Source organism: Scyliorhinus canicula, chromosome 1, assembly GCF_902713615.1.
Source record: "Scyliorhinus canicula chromosome 1, sScyCan1.1, whole genome shotgun sequence".
NCBI lineage: Eukaryota > Metazoa > Chordata > Chondrichthyes > Carcharhiniformes > Scyliorhinidae > Scyliorhinus > Scyliorhinus canicula.
The window spans coordinates 303543986-303569535 of record NC_052146.1 but is presented as its reverse complement, the minus strand read 5'-3'; the positions used below and the strand labels follow the sequence as shown (position 1 = coordinate 303569535).

Here is a 25550-nt window from a genome sequence, read left to right as displayed (position 1 = left end):
TGGCCATTCTTCAGGTGGTCAACCAAATAGCCAGTCGGACGAGCACACATTTCCAGCACATTTTGTTCAATAGAGGTCACAGGTGGAAAATCAGAGGACCGAGGTACCAGGGGATGCAGGCACCAGAGGGCGGACCTAACGTACCAGAGGAGCCAAGTTTATAGGACCCATTGCATTGGATAATTCAGGCATATGGTGACTCAGCTATATGGCATCAGGTGACGCAAGTGTATTGGGGGCCCAAGTACTTTGACACCCTCAAGCCAAAAAAACTAGGGGGTGGGAGGGATGAGGTGAAGGGGCGGGTGCGAAAGGAAATTACTCATTTAAAACAAAGCTGCAGTTACACAGCAAGATCCAACTAAAGGAGAATGAGATCAATGATCAGATTAGCTATCTCAGTTATGTTGGGCGAGGGATAAATATTGGCCAAGGCAGCTCCTTTGAAGAACTGCCGTTGGATCTTTCACTGGGCAGACAAGATTGCTGATTGATGGCTGGGAGCATCAGGATAGATTTTCTCCTCAGGTTTTTGGAGCATCTCCCAAGCCCATGACCTTCTGGCTCAGAGTCGATAGAGCTACCCACTGGGCCAGGCCTGACACTTAAACATGCAACCGCAGATATTTATCAACTGTCCTTGGATGAAAAATGTGGAAAGTTCCATATGGGAGCGCCTGAGCTGATGAGAGCTCTCCAACTGGAGTTACCTGAACTAATCCATATTTCTGGCTCAAACACAGGCCCTCTTATCTTTATATTTACTGGTGGTCCCCAAGGGAGTCAGTAACTCGTTTGATAAGCCTTTAAGACTGCTGGAGTCTCGACTTTAAAGGGGATTGGATTGCCTGCAACAATGTAGTTCACGATCATTTATTTCCCCTCGTAGCCTTTACCCAGACACAGAATTGTGTTGTAAAAGAGCTTCCTTGATGATTGGACCAATGCTGCTCAGGTTGATGATAGATGCTCAGTGAATATTTACCTGTACATCAATAGCTTTGTTTGCCGTTCCCCTGACCTAACAGTTCTGCTCGATGAAAGATGGGAAAACCAAGATTGTATCCTTGGGAATTCGGAAGGTTCGTCGATCAAGGTTTTCAAGATATTGAGTGGGACAGGTATGGTAGTTTGGAAGTACCTATTTCTGCGGGTTAGTGAGACTAGGGCCAGGATTCTCCATTGCGAGTCTGCCCCACCACCGCTGCTCGCGAGGACGGAGAATTTGGTGCTCAGCCGAATCTCCCATTCTCCGCTGCCGTGAACGGATGGAAAATCACCCCGAGGACGAGTGGGCAGAGGGAAAGAAATTAGAGCCAGACTTTTCAGGAGCCGATTTCGGGAACGCTTCAATACACAAAAGGTGACAGAAGGTTCGAAATTTCTTCACAAATGACAAGTGATGATACATCAGTTGTTAAATTTTAAACTAAGGTTGATTAATTTTTGTTGGCCAAATTTAATGTCCTTTAATTGGGCTGATGTTGAATCTTGATATTGTTGTGTGAGCAAAGAACATTAGCCTTTTTTTATAAACAAAGTTATTTATTACTAACACTACACTAACGAATTACGAACATGTCTAAGATTAATACAGTCGGAAATAAAGGTCTAACACTAACTTACACTAAGATGCTACAGAGCTACTCTAATATGCGACTGCTACAAACTCCTTAGTAAGGAGAACAACTTCTATTGGAACACACGGTGTGTCTGCGTCCCGTGTCTACATGCTCACACCACCTTGTGGCCGGATGCTGGAACTACAACAGTTACACAGATATTATTATTTACATACAGATGATAATATAGATGACAATCTACTTATCATCACACAAACAGGTTAAGGGATATGGGCTAAAGATAGGTATTAGGGGCGAAATTCTCTGCAGACCGTCGTAACGCCGATTTCCGGCGAGAAAAATCGGTGTACATGACTCCGGCGTCGGGGCCTTCTTTTAGGCCGCTATTCTCCGTTCCCGGAGGGGCCAGCAGCTGACTGACGCGATACGCGTCAGTTTCACCAGCTGCGGAAGTGGTGAGGCCCGGCGTTTTTTGGAGGACGAGGAGGAGAGAGACTGACCCGGCGTTTGGGGGGGGGAGGAGAGAGACCGACCCGGCATTTGGGGGGGGGGGGGGGTTGCGGCATCGGGGGGGGGGGGGGGTTGCGGCATCGGGGGGGGGGGGGGTTGCGGCATCGGGGGGGGGGGGGGTTGCGGCATCGGGGGGGGGTTGTGGCATCGGGGGGGGGAGTTGCGGCATCCGGGGGGTTGCGGCATCGGGGGGGGCATCGGGGGGGGGGGTTGCGGCATCGGGGGGGTGCAGCATCGGGGGGGGGGCATCGGGGGGGGGGGTTGCGGCATTGGGGGGTGGGTTGCGGCATGGGGGGGGTTTGGGGGCAGCGGCGTGCAGAGAGGGGGGGCAACGGATGCCCTGGGCCAACGCACCATCGCCCCCCCCCCTCTGTACGCCGCTGCCCCCTACCCCAACCACCCCCCCTCACCACCCCTACCTCCCTCCAACGCCCCTACCCCCCTCCCCACCACCCCTACCCCCCCTCCCCACCACCCCTACCCCCCTCCAACGCCGCCCCCCATCTCTCGCAACGCCGCAACCCCCCACCCTCAACGCCACAACCCCCCCTCATCGCCGCAACCCCCCCTCTCAACGCCGGGTCCCCCCCTCAACGCCGGTACCCACACCCCGTCCCCCTCCCTCTGAAGGCCGGTACCCACACCCCCCCTCTCTCCTCCTCCCCCCTTCTTCCTCCTCCCCCCCCTTCCTTCCTCCGTCCCCCCTCCTTCCTCCTCCCCCCCTTCCTTCCTCCGTTAGTGGGGGGGGGGGTGCGGCGTTAGTGGGGGGTGGGGGGGTGCGGCGTTGGAGAGGGGTAGGGGTGGTGAAGGGGGTAGGGGTGGTGGGGAGGGGGGTAGGGGTGGTGGGTAGGGGCGTTGGAGGGAGGTAGGGGTGGTGAGGGGGGGGTTGGGGTAGGGGGCAGCGGCGTACAGAGGGGGGGGGCGACGGTGCGTTGGCCCAGGGCATCCGTCGCCCCCCTCTCTGCACGCCGCTGCCCCCAAACCCCCCCCCATGCCGCAACCCACCCCCCGATGCCGCAACCCCCCCCGATGCCGCAACCCCCCCGATGCCGCAACCCACCCCCCCGATGCCGCAACCCCCCCCCCCCGATGCCCCCCCCCGATGCCGCAACCCCCGGATGCCGCAACCCACCCCCCGATGCCGCAACCCACCCTCCGATGCCGCAACCCACCCCCCCGATGCCGCAACCCACCCCCCCGATGCCGCAACCCACCCCCCCGATGCCACAACCCACCCCCCCCGATGCCGCAACCCACCCCCCCCGATGCCGCAACCCACCCCCCACCGATACCCGCAACCCACCCCCCCCCGATGCCGCAACCCACCCCCCCCCGATACCCGCAACCCACCCCCCCCCCCGATGCCGCAACCCACCCCCCGACACTGAACGGCGTCAACCATCATCAATGGTTGACGCCATTTTAAAGCAACTGTGATTTTCGCCGACGTGACCCGTGGCCACGTCGGCGGGACTTCGGCCCATCCGGGCCGGAGATTTGTGGAATCTAAAAAAAAAATGAAATCCCGCCGGCGCCAGCTGTTTTCAGAGGCTGCCGGCGGGATTTGCACAGCGCCGGTTTTTGGCCGGTCAGAGATTTAAAAACCCTGCGGGAGCGGGAATAACGCCGCTACCGGCCGATTCTCCGACCCTGCGTGGGGTCGGAGAATCCCGCCCTAGGTCAGAAAAACACAAGAAATAGGAGGAGGAATAGGCCATTTGTATCTTTGAGCCCGCTCTACCATTCAGTCAGGCCATAGTGATCTGATTGTGATTTTAACTCTGCCTTCCTGCCTGTCTACTGATCACCCTTGACTCCCAAACTCTATTTAACTCTGCCTTGATAATAGTCAATAACTCAGGCTCCGAGGAAAAGCGTTCCACAGACTAAAGACCCTGAGAGAAAGAAATCCTCCTCACCTCCTTATTAAACGGGAGAGCCCGGGTGGGATTCTCCGTCCCGCCACACCAGTTTTCAGGTGGGGCACGCCCCTCCCACCGGCAGCGGTACTCTCCGCCCCACAAGCCGGCTGTCGGGAAATCCCTGGGCGTGGGTGCGCTGCCTCTACAACGGAGAATCCCGCCAGCGGAGAATCCAGCCCCCCTTATTTTTAAACGGTATCCCCCGACTTCTAGATTTCCCCACAAGAGGAAACATCCTCCCAGCATCTACCCTGTCAAGTACCCTGAGAATCTTATCAATAAGTTTGCCTCAATTTCTCAATATAAAGCATATAGGCTTAAGCTGCTCAACCATTCTTCATATGAAATGAAAAATGAAATGAAAATTGCTTATTGTCACAAGTCGGCTTCAAATGAAGTTACTGTGAAAAGCCCCTCATCGCCACATTCCAGCGCCTGTTCGGGGAGGCTGGTACGGGAATTGAACCCGCGCTGCTGGACTGCCTTGGTCTGCTATAAAAGCCAGCTATTTTTCCCTGTGCTAAACCAGTATGACAGCTCCTTCATCCTAGGAATCTTTTTCTGAACTGTTTTTAATTATACCGATGTGGCCTCACGAAGGCTCTGTACAGCTGCCGCAAAGATTATCTCCCTCTAGCATCCATTTCCATTGCATAAATGGCAACATTCCATTTGCCTTCCTCATCACTTGCATATAGGCTTTTTGTGACTCATTTACCAGGACCCATAGAATCCCTACAGTACAGAGGGAGGCCATTCGGCCCACTGAGTCTACACTGACCCTCTGAAAGAGCATCCTACCGAACCCCACTCCCCCGCCTGTCCCCCACCCAATCCCTATAACCCCACCTAACCTGTACATCTTTGGGCATTGAGGGGCAAATTCAGCATGGCCAATCCACCAAACCTGCACATGTTTGGACTGTTGGAGGAGACCGGAGTACCCAGAGGAAACCCACTCAGGCACAGGGAGAAGTTGCAAACTCCACACAGGCAGTCACCCGAGGCTGGAATCGAACCCGGGTCCCTGGCGCTGTGAGGCAGCAGTGCTAACCATTGTGCCACCGTACCTCCCAGATCCCTCTGTACCTCTGCTTTTCTATTCTTCGTGCCAAAGTGGACAACCTCAGATTTTCCCACATTGTCCCAAATGCCAAATCTATACCCACTCGCTTAACCTATTGAAATCCCTTTGTAAACTCCTCTTCACAATTTGCTTTCTGACCTGTCTTTGTGCCATCAGCAAATTTAGCAGTGATACATTCATGTCCTATTCATTCATATAGATTGTAAATAGTTTGGGCCACAAACTGATTCCTGTGGCACACCGCAAGTTACGGTTGTCAACTCAAAAATGATCCATTTATTCCGTCTGTCTTCTTCCTGTTCACTAGCCAATCATCTGTCCATGCTAACATGTAACCCCCAATTCTTATGAAATTAGATCACAGCCATGATCTGACTGAATGACGGAGCAGAGCAGAGAGAAAATGGTCTCTTCCCGTTCCCTCTGCTCTTATATGTATGACTTGGCTTGGAGGTTGCAAACAACTTTGTGTCAGTGTTCATGGAAAAAGCAGCATGCCAGTGGATCAGAATTATTACTGCAGGGAAACGTGTGTCACGATGGAAAGAAAGGAGAACGAGCTAACCCGGTCATTACACACTGGCCCGAATTTTCGCTACATCGGAAAGTCTCCCCTCCTTCACAAAAATGGCACCAGAGCCTCGATTCCGGGAGTCTTACCCATGAACCTCGCACCGTCTATTTTTTCCAGGTGGGGTGGAGGGGGCAGGGGGACAGGGGGACAGGGGGAAATTCACACTCTTCACATTGAAAAGAGCAGCTGATCAGGAGGAATTATCCAAACGTGGAATTTCAAGGCATGACTCGTGGGCTTTTGGTATTCGAGAAAAGGTCTAAAACTGCCAGAATCTGAATGTCAGAGAAGCCGCCAGATGGAGGGTAACTCGAGCTCGGAGGTTTGTAAGCAACTGAAGACCTCAAAGCGCAGGCAACGCTGGAGCTCAGAGGAAGAGACCACCATCATAGCGGTGCCAAAGAAGAACCAGGCAACGTGCCTCAATGACGACCATCCGGTGGCCTTGACATTGAGCATTATGAGGTGCTTCGAGAGGTTGGTCATGAGGCACATCAACTCCATACTCCCGGAATACCTAGATCCACTGCAAGTCGCATAACACCACAACCCCGGTCCACAGCAATCACCATCTGCCTGGCCCTCCACTCATCCCTGGAGCATCTCAACAACAGGGACACCTGCGTCAGACTCCTATTCATTGACTACAGCTACGCTTTCTACGCCATAATCCCCAACAAGCTCATATCCAAACTCCAAAACCTAGGACATGGCTCCTCCCTCTGCAACTGGATCCTCGACTTCACCAGTAAGCGGTGAAGGAACTGGAGTTAGAGCATGAAGATGTTAATAAAAGTCTAAAAGAGTTGAGAGAAAAAGCACAGCAAAACTCAACACCAATGGTCATAGCCTGGAATTCGAAGAGCCAAGGAAATCCCCATGTAATGGATGCTATCAGTTTTGTAATGGGTGAGAGAACTGCTAGTCTCAGAGTGAAAGACATCAAAGATTTAATCCATGGTGCCGACATAGGACACCCTGGAACATCTACTGCAAGAGTCACCGTATTGTTGAAGAAGAAATCAGAGCCGAGAAATCATTTATCAGAGCCATTATTGGGAATTCTATTGTGGTCCAACTGAATGATCGAGCTACTAGTCGTGTGGAGAACACAAATGGACCAGAGGCCTTGGCATTCTGCAGAGAGGCAGAAATTGTGCGGTGTTGAGGGTGCTGAGGAGGACTTAGCAACAGGCAAACCAAAAGAGAGATCACAGCTGTTGGAACAAGTTAGCAATTCAGCAAACTGTCCAATAAATATCACAAGCAGAAATAAATCATGAATGTAGAATTGGAGTCTGTTGTAACTACAAAAGGAATCCGTCAGTTCTCTGAAAACATGCAGAGCTTGAGAAGGGAGAGATTGTTAACAAATATTGTCAGAAGGGAATAATTGATTCATCTTGGGCAGCACGGTGGCGCAGTGGTTAGCATTGCTGCCTCATGGCGCCAAGGTCCCAGGTTCGATTCTGGATCACTGTCCATGTGGAGTTTGCACATTCTCCCAGTGTTTGCATGGGTTTCGCCCCAAATAGCCAAAGATGTGCAGGGTAGGTGGATTGGCCTCGATAAATTGCCCCTTAATTGGAAAATATGAATTGGGTACACTAAATTTTTTTTTAAATAATCGATTCAGCCAGGAAGAAACTCAGAAATGGATAACTGAATAGATTGCACAAGCAAAGCGATGGACAAAAGAATGATTGTGATTCTCTTTGCCAAGAGAAAGTTATTTTAATAGAAACAAAAAACTGCAGTGGTTAATGGAAGAATTACAATGTGTCCAGGAACGGAGCGTTAAGCTGGTGGAAATGTCAGTGGATCAGGAATTTCTCTCAAAGCTGGAAATCAAGGTCAGAATGCTGATGGAGCAACGTTTACACCGAGGCAAATGGACTCAGAGTAAAGCTTGTACGTTCTGAGAATGAGAATCAGAAACCAAGAATCATCAGATACAAATAAATCAGCCCTCAACTGAGTGAGAGATTGGGAAGGCCACAGTTGGGAAATAAAGCAGAGTTGGAAAATAATTTGGAAACGGTTGAACACTGCAATCGCTGCAGAGAACTCTTAACAAAGATGGGCCATTTAAATTGGTCAGTTCATCGAAGAGTACTTCAGATGAATATCAAGATAAAGGGGATGGAGCTGGAACTGGCTTAGCTCAAACTGCAGCTGATGGAGGGTGTAGTGCAAAATACAGGTGGTGAAGAAAGTCGATGCAAAACAAGCAGAAGATTGTTTGATGCAAAAGCTGAAAGAAAGAGGTTGTGAAATGAAGGACTTTGTGCAGGAGAGATGTAGACAGAGGAACAATTCAGACAGAAGGAAACTGAGATTAAGTGCCAGGCCAAGATTACTGAAACGGTCACACCAATAGAAAAGCACAAGAACTAATATGACATGGTCGATGGAAAAGATGCTGAATAGAAATGCGAGAAAGAAAAGGAACTTTATCCCATGGCCTAAGTACCAGAAACAGGGTACCATGACCACTCTTTCGCATGTGACAGATTGAGTTTGTGAATGAGCTGTCAAGGCACAGATTGCATTGTATTGTGATGATGGTACCGCCATGCATTGTAGAGTAAGGTGCGTGACAGAAAAAAGGATTAATAAAGGATTTGAGAGTGACACCGTCCGCAGAGTAAAGTATATCACACCTGATCAGCGCAGAGTCTAGAACTGGACTCAAAAAGCAGCAAACCTGTGTGGTAGAATCTCATGCAAGACTGTATTTGGAACTGTATATAGTTGAAACATACTAGGAGAAGTGTTATGTTGAACTGCAAATCTCAAGAACTGAACACTGAACAATCGCTACTTTGATTTTCAAATGTCTAACTTATATATTATTTAGAATATGGATTTTAGTAAATTGAATTTGAAGATTGTATAAAAAAGGTAAAGGGAGAGGAGTGTAGCGTTTGTGGTGTCTGCCTCTTTAAGAGGGTCACCTGACTGAGGGTCCGGTGGGCACCGAGGGTGAATGATCACCCCAGTGGGTGGAGTCCAGTCTTGGGAAGAATACATCTAGCAGCCATGTAGGAAGCACGTAAGGACTTGGGAGTTGCTGCTCCACGGCAGACCCATGCTGCACAACCTCCGGTGCCAAGCTATTCTTTATTAATCAACATCTTCTTGTCCCTAACGAGGTCTGAAGGCTCTTGACAATGCCAGGAGTGTACCACACTACATAACGCATCTCCACAAGGACTGTGTGGTCGTCACTCCCACCAACAGATGCACGGACAGATGCATCTGAGAGATGCAGATTGGTGAGGATGAGGTCCAGTATGTCTTAGGGGGAGTCCCTGTGTTTTATATCGGAGATCAAACAGGCGCCCCGTTCTTGGCATTCCCGGCTGTCGGATATCTCTGGCCCCTCTCTGCCAGCGTGGGCTCCGCCACCAGATTTGTTCTGCAGAGAATGCTGGAGAAAACCCGGCCATGCAGCCTGCGAGATGCACAATGGTTTTCCCAGCTCAGCCAATAATCTGTGCAGAGAATGGAAATTTCCGCCACTCGCCATGTTTTCATATCTTTCCATTGTCTCCCTATCTCTGTTATTGCTTCCATCCCCACATTCCTCCAAGCTGGCTGCAGCCATCTAACTCTGGCCACTTGTCATGCGAGAGTACCTTTAAGAAATGGGTGTTTATAAATGGGTGTGTATATACATATCTGTAGTGAGAGTACCTTTAAGAAATGGGTGTTTATAAATGGGTGTGTATATAAATATCTGTAGTGAGAGTACCTTTAAGAAATGGGTGTTTATTACTGCAGTGATGTCAGAGAGTGGGTGGAGCTTGGCTGTCTGCCAGCTTTTTACTTTGCTTTAGGCTTTTTGCTGCAGGGTGGGTTTGGTTTCATTTTAGTTTTGGAGAAGCTGAAATCACAGCAGGATGTGTGTGAATCTCTGCAAGCTTATGAATGTTCATTTGCTGGTTTAAACATGGTAACTGCTCTCAATAGCGAATTTAAACCTGATCTTTGTGTTAAACAGGTCTTTTGTCTGCTGAATGTTGTTTGGGAATTCAGTAAGGATTACTTAGTGTTGTATTCTTTAGGGGTTGTATTTAAATTGATGGTTGCTAAGATGTTCACTGTATGTTTTAAAAAGGTGAACTTGAGTTCATAGAATAAACATTGTTTTGCTTTAAAAAATACTTTTCCATTTCTGCTGTACCACATCTGTAGAGTGAGCCGTGTGCTCCCCATACCACAATCTATTAAAAGTTGTGGGTCAGGTGAACTCCATGATACATATTGGGGTTCGCTAAATCCTGGCCCATAACACTCTTCAGCACCTCCAATTTTAATTGTCCCACCATTCACGGTCATGCCTTTAGCTGCCATAGCCACTAGCTCTGTAATTCCCTTCATAAACCTCTTCCACTCTCTAACACTCCTTCCTTCTCTAAACTTAACTCTTTAACCAAGAGTTTTGTCATCTGACCTAGTCAGCTGATTTTAAATGGCAGATGGGACCCGGATCCAGAGGTCCGGCCCCATTTCTGGCAGACCCCATTTCTGCCAGGAGGTGAAACGAGTGGAGCATGACTCGAAGAAGAGGGAAATGCAAACTCAGCAGGGCCTTAACTCACTGTGTGGGAGTCATAAATTAATATGTCAGGCATAGAGACTCCTCAAGGTCGGGTAAGGTATGGAGAACTATCAAGCAGACAAATTATTTAAATACCCAGCCCTTAAAAATTTGGAAAAGTAAAACAGCCAGCCTGATTTGAAAAACACTTGTTGTAGCTGCTACAAAAGCTGCTGTTGACATTAGGCAAAGGCTAATGATAATATCATTACTGATGGTTGACTGCTTTCCACAACCTACAATTAATCTAGCATGGGGATTGCAAATTCACAGTTTGATTGACAACTCAAAGATGTTATTAAATAATTAACTGTCTTTGATGTGGAATTGTGAGTGCAAGCCAAATTGTTTTGATAAGGCATTAAGCACTTGAGGGTCTTCTAAAATGTTTAATGGGCTTTCATGATTTGTTTTTTTTATTGTAGTGAAGACTATAATAGGTATTCAGACCGTTATTTTATTTAATCTAAATATGTCTCCTGAGATCTGCCCATGGTGGTATTGGATGAGTTGGCATGGAGGCTGTGTAGGCAAAGAGGTGGTGGGTGGGGGTATAAGTTGGAATAAGTTGGCACTAATTTAGCATGGAGGATAGAACATAGAACATAGAACAGTACAGCACAGAACAGGCCCTTCGGCCCTCGATGTTGTGCCGAGCAATGATCACCCTACTCAAACCCACGTATCCACCCTATACCCGTAACCCAACAACCCCCCCCCCCCCCCCCCTTAACCTTACTTTTTAGGACACTACGGGCAATTTAACATGGCCAATCCACCTAACCCGCACATTGTTGGACTGTGGGAGGAAATCGGAGCACCCGGAGGAAACCCACGCACACACGGGGAGGACGTGCAGACTCCGCACAGACAGTGACCCAGCCGGGAATCGAACCTGGGACCCTGGAGCTGTGAAGCATTTATGCTAACCACCATGCTACCGTGCTGCCTACTATTATTAGATATTAGATGGGTGGGTGCAGGTGTTGGCACGAGTTGGTAATAGGTTGGCATGGAGCTAAAAGGGGCCATGGGGATTGGGGGGCATGGTTTGGCATGAATTGCCGTGTACCGCCATTGGACATGGGTGGGGGTGTGGGGTGTGAGGCCAAAGAGCAACTAATGTTTAACAAAACAAGTGGGACGATCCCAGAGAACCGAGGTGGGCTGTTTAAAATACAGACCCCATGGACATCTCCAAGGGTGACTACCTAACTCTGTCCCACACCCACACAAAAATCCGGTCTGATAGGAAACGTTTTCTTGAGGCGGGTGCTGAGAAATTTCCCAACTTAAGATACCCCCTTGGGAGTGAAAGTCTGGCCCAGCACCGTATTTTGTTTTAAAATACTCTTGTGAAGTAACTTGGGGTGTTTTATTACATTACAGGTGCTATATAAATATCGTTGTGGATGACCTAACCCAACAGAAATCCCAATCCTGAAAGCTCAGCATCCTTTTGCTGGAGAAAGTAACACGTGTGCCACAACAGTGCCAGGCAATGGCCATCTCCAGCGAGACAGAATCCAACCAGCTCGCCTTCACATTCAATGACATTGTCATCTTTGAATCCCAATCTATCGACATCCTGGGGGTCATTGTTGATCAGAAACTGAACTGGACCCAGCCATATGGGTAGCCATTTGGGCAGCACGGTAGCATAGTGATTAGCACAATTGCTTCACAGCTCCAGGGTCCCAGGTTCGATTCCCGGCTTGAGTCACTGTCTGTGCGGAGTCTGCACGTCCTCCCCGTGTGCGCGTGGGTTTCCTCCGGGTGCTCCGGTTTCCTCCCACAGTCCAAAGATGTGCAGGTTAGGCGGACTGGCCATGATAAATTGCCCTTAGTGTCCAAAATTGCCCTTAGTGTTGGGTGGGGTTACTGGGCTATGGGGATAGGGTGGAGGTGTGCTGTTGGGAAGGGTGTTCTTTCCAAGAGCCGGTGCTGACGCGATGGGCCAAATGGCCTCCTTCTGCACTGTAAATTCTATGAATATAAATAGTGTGGCTCCAAGAGCAGCTCAGACATTGAGAATTTCATAGCCTGTGAATCAACCCCTGACTCCCCAAAGTCTGTCCACCATCTACAAGACACAAGTCAGAAGTGTAACAGAATACTCTCCACTTGCCTGGATGAGGGCAGGTCCAAGAACATTCAAGAAACTCGACTTCACCCAGGACAAAACAACCCATTTGATTGGCACCCCATCCACACCTTCAACATCCACTCCCTCCATCGCCAATGCACAGTGACAGCCATGTCTACCATCTGCAAGATAGACACAGCAACTCACCAAGGTTCCTTAGGCAGCCCCTTCCAAACCTATAACCTCGCTCACCAAGAAGGACAAGGGCAGCAGACACATAGGGACACCACCACCTGGAGGCTCCCCTCCAAGTCACTCACCACCCCGACTTGGAAATATATCTCCGTTCCTTCACTGTCACTGAGTCAAAATCCTAGAACTCCCTCCCTGACAGCACAGTGGGTGCACCTACACCACATGGACTGCCGTGGTTCAAGAAAGCAGCTCACCACCACCTTCTCAAGGGCAATTAGGGGTGGGCAATAAATGCTGGTCTAGCCAGTGATCACCAAATCCCGTCAATGAATAAAATTAAAGTGTAAGATTTAAAGTCTCCTTTGTGTAAGAAGTCTTACAACACCAGATTAAAGAGCACCAGGTTTGAGGAAGGAGCAGTGCTCCGAAAGCTCGTGTTTGTAACAAACCTGTTGGACTTTAACCTGGTGTTGTAAGACTTCTTACTGTGCTCACCCCAGTCCAACGCCGGCACCTCCACATCCTTTGTGTAAGACAGTGCTTCATGACATCACCCCCTCAACTTCAATCTCCAATTTTAAGATTGTAGGCCTCGTCCTGGACTCCTTCACAGAAGAAAAAAATTCTCTGTATCTATCTCATAGAATCCTTTTACGATATTGATCATGAACCTACAATCAGGTCACCTGCCAATCTTCTATGTTCAAGAACTGTGAGAAAACTTCATAATTTAAGCTTTGAATTCCTGGTGATAATTTAACTGATTTCGAGCCGGAGATGGGGGCATGATAACTGGTTTCATATTCAGCATTCTTGTGCCTAGAATAGGGGAAACGGACAAGGGGTCCCACTCCGGCTGGTTGTCCAGTCAAGCTCGTTGGATATTGTACCCAGCGAGTGTCGACATCAGGAGGAGATGCTGCTGTGATGCCCCCAGAGTTGTATAAGAAAGGGCGGAGTGTTCAACATTCACTGAACGGCAGCCGAGCAGTAAACAGTGCTTTCAGGTGAGGACAAGGGAGCAGTGCAAGGCAAAGCGAATAGAAAATAAACTGAAAATTATTCCCCAGCTGACCACTTCAGTCTAAATAAAACGATTGTTTTGAAATGAAATAGATTAGACACAGATGTGTCTCGCAATTCAGAAGGAAGAAAAAGAACGTTTCTTTGTAACAATAAATTATATTGCCCAAAATAGACCTGTTAGTTTGAGAATGATATTCAGATGAAAAACACATGCTGCTTGAAACTGGAATGGTTGCTGATGATTAGAAGATGAAGCCAAGTGGATGAGACACGAGATCCAGCAGCAATCTGTTGAGGCTCTTCCATCGTACACATAATCCTGTTGCTGCACACACTTCTTCTGTCTTGAACTTATCAACCATACTGGCTTTGATTTTAACTGTTCCGACTGTTCAGGGGATGGGTGGCAATGGATGGTGTTCGTTGGATTATGATAGGTTCCCATTCCATAGGTTTCGCCACCCTCCCTTTCGAAACCATTGACACCGTCACTTCAGGAAGCCACCCTTAACCCATGACCTAGTATTTACAGCACAGAAGCAGGCCATTCAGCCCAACTGATTCATGCTGGTGTTTATGTTCCACACAAGGCTCCAACCCCTTCTACTTCACCTGCTCCAATCAGAATATCGTCCCATTCATTTCTCTGACATGTCTTTGTCCAACTTCCCCTTGAACACATCTATTCACCTCGACCACTCCCAATGGTAACACGTTCCATATTCTCACCACTCTCTCAGTAAAAAGGATATGCCTGAATTCCATATTGTATTTATTAATGGCAACCTTATCATCCCTGGTTCTTCTATTGCAGGTGGAAAACATCTGCTCTATGTCTACCCTATCAAACTCCTTCAATGACTTCAAAGACCTCTTTATCTACTATTTTCTAGGGAAAATAATCCCAGACTAATCTGTTCCACTTTGCTGTGACCAGACTCCTCCTCCTTGTAAAATAGATCTCCACCTTTAAAGTGTTTGAATCCTTATCCAGCTGTCCGCCCTGGCTGGTCTGAATGAAAATCGTAATCATGGTGCATTATTTCCACTTGTGTTCTCTGCAGCTTCTTGCAATCCGCTCTCCAACCACCCTCCAACAGCCCATCAACAACTCTCCAACAGCTCTCCAACAGCCCTCCAACTGCCCTCCAACAGCCCATCAACAACTCTCCAACAGCTCTCCAACAGCCCTCCAACTGCCCTCCAACAGCCCATCAACAACCCTCCAACAGCTCTCCAACAGCTCTCCAACAGCTCTCCAACCGCCCTCCAACCGCCCTCCAACAGCTCTCCAACAGCTCTCCAACAGCTCTCCAACCGCCCTCCAACAGCTCTCCAACAACCCTCCAACAGCTCTCCAACAGCTCTCCAACCGCCCTCCAACCGCCCTCCAACAGCTCTCCAACAGCTCTCCAACCGCCCTCCAACCGCCCTCCAACAGCTCTCCAACAGCTCTCCAACCGCCCTCCAACCGCTCTCCAACAGCTCTCCAACAGCTCTCCAACAGCCCTCCAACAGCTCTCCAACAACTCTCCAACAGCTCTCCAACCGCCCTCCAACAGCTCTCCAACAACTCTCCAACAGCTCTCCAACCGCCCTCCAACCGCCCTCCAACAGCTCTCCAACAGCTCTCCAACAGCTCTCCAACAGCTCTCCAACCGCCCTCCAACAGCTCTCCAACAACCCTCCAACAGCTCTCCAACAGCTCTCCAACCGCCCTCCAAACGCCCTCCAACAGCTCTCCAACAGCTCTCCAACAGCTCCCCAACCGCCCTCCAACCGCCCTCCAACAGCTCTCCAAGAGCTCTCCAACAGCTCTCCAACAGCTCTCCAACTGCTCTCCAACAGCTCTCCAACAGCTCTCCAACCGCCCTCCAACAGCTCTCCAACCGCCCTCCAACCGCCCTCCAACAGCTCTCCAACAGCTTTCCAACAGCTCTCCAACCGCCCTCCAACAGCTCTCCAACCGCCCTCCAACCGCCCTCCAACAGCTCTCCAACAGCTCTCCAACAGCTCTCCAACCGCCCTCCAACCGCCCTCCAACAGCTCTCCAACAGCTCTCCAACAGCTCTCCAACCGCCCTCCAACCGCCCTCCAACAGCTCTCCAACAGCTCTCCAACAGCTCTCCAACCGCGCTCCAACTGCCCTCCAACAGCTCTCCAACAGCTCTCCAACCATCCTCCAACATCCTTTCAACAGTCCTCCAATAGCCCTCCAAAAATCCTCCAACAGCTCTCCAACAGACCTCCAACAGCTCTCCAACAGCCTATCAACAGCTCTCCAACAGCTCTCCACCAGCTCTCCAACAGCTCTTTAACAGCTCTCCAACAGCTCTCCAACAGCTCTCCAAAAGTCCTCCAACAGCTCTCCAACCGCCCTCCAACCGCCCTCCAACAGCTCTCCAACAGCCCTCCAACTGCCCTCCAACAGCCCTCCAACAGCTCTCCAACTGCCCTCCAACAGCCCTCCAACTGCCCTCCAACAGCCCTCCAACAGCTCTCCAACTGCCCTCCAACAGCCCTCCAACAGCTCTCCAACAGCTCTCCAAAAGTCCTCCAACGGCTCTCCAACAGCCCTCCAACAGCCCTCCAACAGCTCTCCAACAGCCCTCCAACAGCCCTCCAACTGCCCTCCAACAGCCCTCCAAATGCCCTCTAAATGCCCTCCAACAGCCCATCAACAGTTCTCCAACAGCTCTCCAACAGCTCTCCAACAGCCCTCCAACAGCCCTCCAACAGCTCTCCAACAGCCCTCCAACAGCCCTCCAACAGCCCTCCAACTGCTCTCCAACTGCCCATCAACAGCTCTCCAACAACCCTCCAACAGCCCTCCAACTGCCCTCCAACTGCCCTCCAACAGCCCTCCAACAGCCCTCCAAATGCCCTCCAACAGCTCCCCAACAGCCCATCAACAGCTCTCCAACAGCTCTCCAGCAGCTCTCCAACAGCCCTCCAACAGCCCTCCAACTGCCCTCTAACTGCCCTCCAACAGCCCTCCAAATGCCCTCCAACAGCTCCCCAACAGCCCATCAACAGCTCTCCAACAGCTCTCCAGCAGCCCTCCATCAGCCCTCCAACAGCCCATCAACAGCTCTCCAACAGCTCTCCAACAGCCCTCCAACAGCCCTCCAACTGCCCTCAAACTGCCCTCCAACAGCCCTCCAAATGCCCTCCAACAGCTCCCCAACAGCCCATCAACAGCTCTCCAACAGCTCTCCAGCAGCTCTCCAAAAGTCCTCCAACGGCTCCCCAACAGCCCTCCAACAGCCCTCCAACAGCTCTCCAACTGCCCTCCAACAACCCTCCAGCAGCCCTCCAACTGCCCTCCAACTGCCCTCCAACAGCCCTCCAACTGCCCTCCAACAGCCCTCCAACAGCCCTCCAAATGCCCTCCAACAGCCCATCAACAGCTCTCCAACCACCCCCAACAGCTCTCCACCAGCCATCCAACAGCCCATCAACAGCACTCCAACAGCTCTCCAACAGCCCTCCAACAGCTCTCCCAGAGCTCTCCAACAGCCCTCCATCAGCCCTCCAACAGCTCTCCAACAGCTCTCCAACAGCTCTCCAACTGCCCTCCAATAGCTCTCCATCTGCTCCCCAACAGCCCTCCAACAGCTCTCCATCTGCTCTCCAACAGCTCTCCATCTGCTCCCCAACAGCCCTCCAACAGCTCTCCAACAGCTCTCCAACTGCCCTCCAACAGCTCTCCAACAGCTCACCATCTGCTCCCCAACAGCCCTCCAACAGCTCTCTATCTGCTCCCCAACAGCCCTCCAACAGCCCTCCAACAGCTCTCCAACAGCTCTCCAACAGCTCTCCATCTGCTCTCCAACAGCCCTCCAACAGCTCTCCAACAGCCCTCCAACAGCCCATCAACAGCTCTCCAACAGCTCTCCATCTGCTCCCCAACAGCCCTCCAACTGCCCTCCAACAGCTCTCCATCTGCTCCCCAACAGCCCTCCAACAGCCCATTAACAGCTCTCCAACAGCTCTCCATCTGCTCCCCAACAGCACTCCAACTGCCCTCCAACAGCTCTCCATCTGCTCCCCAACAGCCCTCTATCAGCTCTTCAACAGCTCTCCATCTGCTCCCCAACAGCCCCCTATCAGCTCTTCAACAGCTCTCCATCTGTTCCCCAACAACTCTCCTCTTTGGTTGGTGTGTAACCAATCCCCAATCTCAGCCTTTATTCACCTTTATCCTGCAGGACAAAGGCCCACCAATGGCACAGCTGAGATACTCTCTGGTATTATTTCAGAGGGCAGGAATCAACCATGTTGGTGTGGGTCTGGAGTCAAATGGTGACCACACTGGATAAGGTGACAGATTCTCTGTCCTAAAGAACCATACGGATTGTTGGGACATTTTCACAACTCACCGTTACTGATACAATTCAAAATTCTCTTTTACTTTGATTCCTACTTTAATAATTGAATTCTCATTAACCTACTACCTTAGTGAGATTTGAACTTGCATCTTTTGACTAATAGTACAGTGCGTATGATCACTAGTAATATAACTGTACCTGTGAATAAATAACTCATTGGGGCAGGTTGGGGGTGAACTGATCAAGGTGTTTAAAATGTGAAAAGGATTTGGTTGGGTTGATATTGGGCAGGGTGGTCAGGAAGAAAGGCATAAGGTTAAAGATGCAATTTCAATATTGAGATTGATAGATTTCTGAAGAGTCATGTTGGACTTGAAATTAACTCTGTTTATCTCCCTACAGATGCTGCCAGATCTGCTGGGCAGAATTCTCCCAACTCATCCATGGCACGTTTGTCGGCAGGCAGATGTGGAGAATATGGCAAGAGCCAGAATGTACATTGGCGTCACACCTGGCTGCTAAAGAGTGGTGTGGACAAGATGGCCCTCAGTTTGCCAGAGACATCTGGGTAAGTACAATAACTTTGTGCCATGCTGCTGCACTGCGCCTGATGTGCTGCTCACCACTCTGCCAGGGCTGCCCATTTCCTGCCTCTATCTCCATCTCCATGCCCAGCTGGTCTTCATGGACAGCACCATGCTGTGGCACTTATGCAGCCACTGTAAGAAAGATCTGAAGTTTGACGGTGGTGATGGGGGAGTGTCAGCTTGACGAAGGCAAGGGGCCAATGTGGCAGGAGGGCTGTGCCAGGAGAAGGGGGGATGGGTGAATGCTTATGATGGCAGCCAGGTGGGCAAGGAGTTGAATGAGGAAGATGAACAATGCAAGGCAGAGGGAAAGCCTCAGGGTGTGAAGCTGGACCCTAACAATGCTGCATGGGGAGACAGAGGCGCAATAGTATGTTCACTGGACGGGTAATCCAGAGACCCAAAGCTAGATCCAGAGACTAGCATTCAAATTTCACCACGGTATATGGTGACATTTTAATTCAATAAAAATTTGGATTTAAAATATCTAATGATGATCGTGAAACTATTGTCAATTGTGGGTCTGGTTCACTATTGTCCATTCGGGAAGGAAATTTGCCGTCCTTACCTGGTGTGGCCTACATGTGACTCCAGACCCACAGCAACGTGGTTGACTCTCAAATGCCCCCTGAAATGGAGGGCAGTTAGGAACGGGCAATAAATGCTGGCCCAGCCAGATACTCTCACATCCCATAAAATTACCGAAGAAGAAAGCTCAGAAACAAGGAACTCAAAAGACTACCATATTGTTTGCTGGAAGGGGATGGATGAAGACTCTACAGGCTGCAGGGAGAGGTCCAATTGGGGCAAGGCAATGGGCCTAGGGGAAGGAAGGAACAGATTGAAGGGATCGAAGGACAGACTTCTTCTTGAGGTTGCTAGCCCTTTCCTTCTGGGTTGTTGACATCTAGTTGCAAATCAGGGTTTGATCTAACTGAATGGCGGAATGGGCTCGAGGAACTGAAATGAAATGAAAATCGCTTATTGTCACGAGTAGGCTTCAATGAAGTTACTGTGAAAAGCCCCTAGTCGCCACATTCCGGCGCCTGTCCGGGGAGGCTGGTACGGGAATCGAACCGTGCTGCTGGCCTGCTTGGTCTGCTTTATAAGCCAGCGATTTAGCTGAGTGAGCTAAACCAGCCCCTTTAGGCCTACACTAGTTTGTTAGGTTCCCAGTTAATTCTCTGCTCCACCAGGAGCAATGCTAGAGGCGATTCAGCGGATGTTTGTCTAAGTACAGCAACCAGAGCTCCTTACCGATCACAGTGACGTGAGCGATTTCGCTGCCATCCACCACATTATCCGGGAATGTAAATCGCACCTCCTTAGACCAAAGCCGCTTGCCAGCCTTAGGGGCCACGAAGAGTGACTGCGAGAATGACTGCTGTATTCCTTCAGCCTAGAGACAGACAGGAAAGTGTATTGTTAAGCGTCTCCAACTGAAAAGGGCAACCTGAGAGCTGCAAATCCAGAGTAATAAAGAAAAGGAAGACTTTGGACTGGGAGGCAACTTGTAATGAGAAAATCAGGGTCGATGAAGATGCAGCAGAACAGGAGAACAGTTGGCCTGTGAGTTACCCAATTGGGTCGAGTTACCCAATTTGTCCATCGCTCATCCAAAAATCGCTCATGATTTTAAGCAGGGCTATCAAATCACTTCTTCACCTTCAATCAGATCAAGACTGATTGATGTTTATTGTACTGTTTCCTGTTCTGAGGCATTCCTTTCTAAAACCACTGGTGAATATCTAGTTCAGAGTTCATGTTGATATGTTGGGGGCACTTTTTAGCTCTGAAACGATTAATGTTTAACTGCCGAAAACGGGGTAAAGGCAACTGAGGCAGATAGATAATTCTCTCACATTTAAATGATTGGGATCAAGTCGACCTAAGGGGTTAGCAGCTAAAGAAGGTCAGAGCCGTAAAAACAGCACATGGCTTTATTTCACTGGCGAACTGGAGATCTGATGCCTACACTACTTGCAAAGGAGTGCAGTCCAGAAAAATACTTTGTTTCGGAGATGGAGCTAAATTAGTTTAAAACCATTCAGTCAACCCTAAAAGGCTACATCATCATGGGCATGTGCGGAGCTTAAGAAGGTCCTCTGGTTTCAATTTAGGTGACTATCCTGCAGCAAGGAAAGGGGTTAGGTACCAAAAGGCTCCAGGCAGTTCGGGCTCAGAGAAGCCCTGGGAGCCATTTTTAGCTCGTTGAACCTGAGAGACTGTAGAAACTGAAGTGAAGCTAATAGACTGTGAAAGAGCTGCAATGGTGATGGTAAATAGATATTGGAGAACAATTTTGTGAATCTCATGGAGCACCGTCTCTGGAGAAGTGTGAACCATTGGGAGGTGAGGAATTGTTGAGGCAGTCCAAGTCGCAATGGCGTTTGATGGAATTCAGAGGATAGGTCTTTGAAAGTGAGTTGAAATCCCTCATGAGGGAAACAGAGTTTTAATGGGATTTTGCGACTCACAATGGTCACTGACATCTGGGTCGGTTGCTGAGAAACTATGGGATCCGTCTTGGATCATCTGTCATATAATGTGCAGTGTGGTGCGTCCAACCACAGTTGGTCTATTAATTCATACTTACCTCATATTAATTCTGAATGTTAGAGATAAGATGGATATTGTAGATTGTTTCACTTTTCTGACTTTGGATAATACATTTTATTTTGTTTGTTTATAACTGTGAAAAAGTGTGTCTTTATTCTCCTGGTTGGTAACTGGATTATGAACAAAACGTTACAGGTCCCCAGCAAAATGTAGACCCTCTTACCCTTTTCATCCTATAAACTTCTAGCTTTCAAACCTCAAGTTGCTGGTTATTCAATCATTTTATGTCTATTTTCCTTCCACCATTTCACATCGAGTCTCCAGCAAAGACGGAGAGCATTGGGGCGTAGTCTTGTCAGATCTCCAGGCTGTAAACCAAAAAGTTGGTTTACAGGTGCAACAGGTGATTAAGAAGGCAAATGGAATTTTGTCCTTCATTGCTAGAGGGATGGAGTTTAAGACTAGGGAGGTTATGCTGCAATTGTATAAGGTGTTAGTGAGGCCACACCTGGAGTATTGTGCTGATTTTTGGTCTCCTTACCTGAGAAAGGACGTACTGGCACTGGAGGGTGTGCAGAGGAGATTCACTAGATTAATCCCAGAGCTGAAGGGGTTGGATTACGAGGAGAGGTTGAGTAGACTGGGACTGTACTCGTTGGAATTTAGACGGATGCGGGGGGATCTTATAGAAATATATAAAATTATGAAGGGAATAGATAGGATAGATGCGGGCAGGTTGTTTCCACTGGCGGGTGAAAGCAGAACTAGGGGGCATAGCCTCAAAATAAGGGGAAGCAGATTTAGGACTAAGTTTAGGAGGAACTTCTTCACCCAAAGGGTTGTGAATCTATGGAATTCCTTGCCCAGTGAAGCAGTTGAGGCTCCTTCATTAAATGTTTTTAAGATAAAGATAGCTAGTTTTTTTAAAGAATAAAGGGATTAAGGGTTATGGTGTTCGGGCCGTAAAGTGGAGCTGAGTCCACAAAAGATCAGCCATGATCTCATTGAATGGCTCGAGGGGCCAGATGGCCTACTCCTGCTCCTAGTTCCTATGTTCTTATGTTCTTTATGCTTCATACAAGTCTCTTCTCAACCTTCCTCACATCCTCCCATCAATACACCCTTCTATTCCTCTGGTATTCCTCCTTCCTTGGCCTCACGCAAATCAAAAGGATTTTTGGCTCTTACACCTGAGTTTCCCCACTTTAACAGGTTTGCAACCAGTTATTCATCCGGTCTGGCTTTGAAGGAGGCAAACCAGCAGAATTTCCCACTTATCCACTAGTCTGGGTTAAAGGATTAGTCCTAATCTCTAAGGTCGCTTGATGTTACTCATAAACTTAAACTGGTGCTCACGCTCCAAGTTAAACAACAAGCTTATGTCTGCATCATCTGAAACTCTCCCGGCTTGTTAGAGATTCGCGCCATGCAACATCTGTTACACATTTGTAAAATTTGGATCAATTCAACCTCCTTATTGTTGCCCCCTTTAGGGAAATACAGCAGCAATGATCTGTATTGCATTCGACACGGTCCGTAGAATCTAAATGTGCAGCCAGGAAAGCCAAATACCAAATTCCGAAAACTTGGTCGGAGCCTCAGATTCAGTGAGCTGCAATGAACTGGAGGTTGCTCAGTGTTTGTCATGGCTCAGTTGGTCGCTCTCACCCCTCTGAGTCAGAAGGTTATGGGTTCACATGGCCCTCTTGAAACTCGAGCATGTAATTTAGCACTGGGGAGTGCTGCACTGTCAGAGGTGCCGCCTTTGAGGTGCGACATTAAAACCAAGGTTCTTTCTGCCCTCTTGCGTTCCTAATGGATCCTGCGGCAGTGTTTCAAAAAGGAGCATGGGAGTTCACCCCTAAGCCCATGCCCTCAACCAACGTCACAAAAACCGATGACCCGCTCATCGCCTCATTGTTAAATGCGGGAGCTTGTGGGTACATCCTTCCTAAAGTGTGGTGCCCAGAATTAGATACATTACCCTCTAGTTGGAGCCTAACCAGTGATTTTATAACCAGTTTTGCACCATCTCTTTGCTTTCGGTTAACGTTCCACTTTACATAGAGCACAATACCCAATTATTCTTTTTCTGATTAAGGGGCAATTTAGCGTGGCCAATCCACCTAACCTGCACATCTTTGGGTTGTGGGGGTGAAACCCACGCAGACACGGGGAGAATGTGCAAACTCCACACAGACAGTGAACCAGGGCCAGGATTTGAACCCAGGTCCTCAGCGCCGTAGACAGCAGTGCTAACCACTGCACCATCGTGCCGCCCGGCTCTCCTCATGATTTGTTGAGGGGCATTCTCAACTTGTCCTTCCACCTTCAAAGATTTGTGTCTGAGCAAGGGAGTGAAGCAGAAGGTGGGAGAGTGGAGTTAAGATTGAAGATGAACGATCAATGATGGAGAAAGTGAGAGACAATGTTTGGCCCCTGGCTGCTCTTTATTCCTAATCTTCATAATCTGCTGAGTTTACCTCAGTAAATAAAAGGCATGAAAATGGAACCAATCAAACCAAATACAATACCTTCACTAAAATGTACTTGGAGACAGCGTCGAATGAGACTTCCGATGTGGCCTTAACTTTGATAGGCACCTTTCCAAGGGCCTTCAGCTTGATGGGGAAATAAAAGACGTGGGAATCTTGATTTAACACAGAACCTTTCTGCTTATTGGGCACAGTGTCCTTCTCATCTGGTATGATGATGAAATCAAATAAATCATTCCACTCAACCGTCACCCAAACCTGTGCATTAAAAACATCGATAGTGTTATTCATCCGACCATCAGCTTTTTATCGGCAGATCTCTTTCTTTTAAGAAACTAAATCAAAATTATTAAACATTGGGATTTGGACACACATCCTACTAAAAAGTCCAGGCACCAGGGTTCGCAGTCCAGTAACTTTTTTTTTAATAAATTTAGATTACTCAATTATTTTTTCTATTAAGGGGCAATTTAGCGTGGCCAATCCACCTACTCTGCACATTTTTGGGTTGTGGGGGCGAAACCCACGCAGACACGGGGAGAATGTGCAAACTCCACACGGACAGTGACCCAGAGCCGGGATCGAACCTGGGACCTCAGCGCCGTGAGGCGGTTGTGCTAACCACTAGGCCACCGTGCTGCCCTTACAGCCCAGTAACTTGACCGCCACCCTGGAGGGAGATGTGATTGAAGAATAGATGAAATATTGAGGAATCCTGTCTGAGGTTTCGGTAAGACATGAACAGATTAGTGCTTGGTCCATTCAAAGAACAAAGAACAATACAGCAGAGGAACAGGCCCTGCGGCCCTCCAGGCCTGTACCGGTCATGATACCAACCTTGGTCAAAACCTTCAGAATACCCAATATATCAGGGACGTCAGTGGGGAGCGAAATATGGTTCTTATACCCTCATTAGCATTTTAGATTACTGCCAATGAAACTTGTAATTATTGACTTCCGAGACCCACCAAGTCATTTCCCCAAAAGACATCCGGGAATATTTAGCACAGGGAACATTTATCAAATCTGCTTGGGGCTGAATGATGATCAACTTTAACCCCTCAATCTTCTGCTCTCTGTCCTTATTCCAATGGTTATAACCTGTGCTCTCTACTTGCTGCAGTGTATAGATCACTAATCTCTAATATTTATACAGGATAAAATGATCCCAAAGGATTCCGAAAACATCACGGGCGGGATTTTCCGGTCCCGCGCCAGGTCGGAGAATCGCCGGGCGGGCGCGAATCCCGGGTCGCCGCTCTGACGCCGGGCCGCCGATAGCGCTGGCGCGGTTGCCACGGCGCTGGTGGGGGGCCGCTCAACTCAAACCCCCCCACCCACCCCCCCGCAGGCGATTCACTGCGCTCAATGGGCCGAATGCCCGCCGAGCTCGGCCGAGTCCCACCGGCGTTGTTCGCATGTGGTCCTACCTGGCGGGACCTCGGCATTCTGGCTGTGGGGGCCGTCCTGGTTGGGGGGGGGGGGGGGGTGGGTGGCCAGGCCCGCGATCGGGGGCTACAGATCGGCGGGCAGGCTAATTCCGGGAGAGGGGGGCTATATTCCTCCGGGCCCGGAACCCTGTAGGTCTCCACCATGTTGCCAGGGGGCCAGTGCGGGGACGGCAACTCATATTCATGGCCCCATCCGGCGTGCATGCGTGGACCTCCGCTGGCCGTGGCGTGCATGTGTGGACCTGCGTCGGCCGTGGCGCGCATACGTGGACCCGCATCACCCCGTGCTGGCACCCGTATCAGCAGCTGGAGCTGCATGAAGCGCTCCAATGCCGTGCTGGCTCCCTGTCCGGTACAGGATCGCTGCTCCCAGTGGCCAGATGACGCCGTCGCTAAACGCTCCTACGACGGCGTCAACACTTAGCCCCGTTCTCGGAGAATCCCGTCCCATATACGGGACATTTGAAATGAAATGAAAATCGCTTATTGTCACGAGTAGGCTTCAATGAAGTTACTGTGAAAAGGCCCTAGTTGCCAC

At 49.4% G+C, this 25550-nt stretch overlaps 1 protein-coding gene across 1 annotated transcript in view; it reads right to left on the bottom strand.

Annotated features, from left to right (window-relative positions):
• Positions 1–25550, bottom strand: part of cd109 (CD109 molecule) — a 141673-nt gene that overhangs the window by 50255 nt on the left and 65868 nt on the right. Inside the window, exons 21-22 of the mRNA XM_038816851.1 lie at positions 23601–23819; positions 19765–19906 (exon numbers count right to left, since the gene is read on the bottom strand). Coding sequence (XP_038672779.1) covers positions 19765–19906; positions 23601–23819 — 361 coding nt within the window. The remainder of the gene's footprint in view (positions 1–19764; positions 19907–23600; positions 23820–25550) is intronic.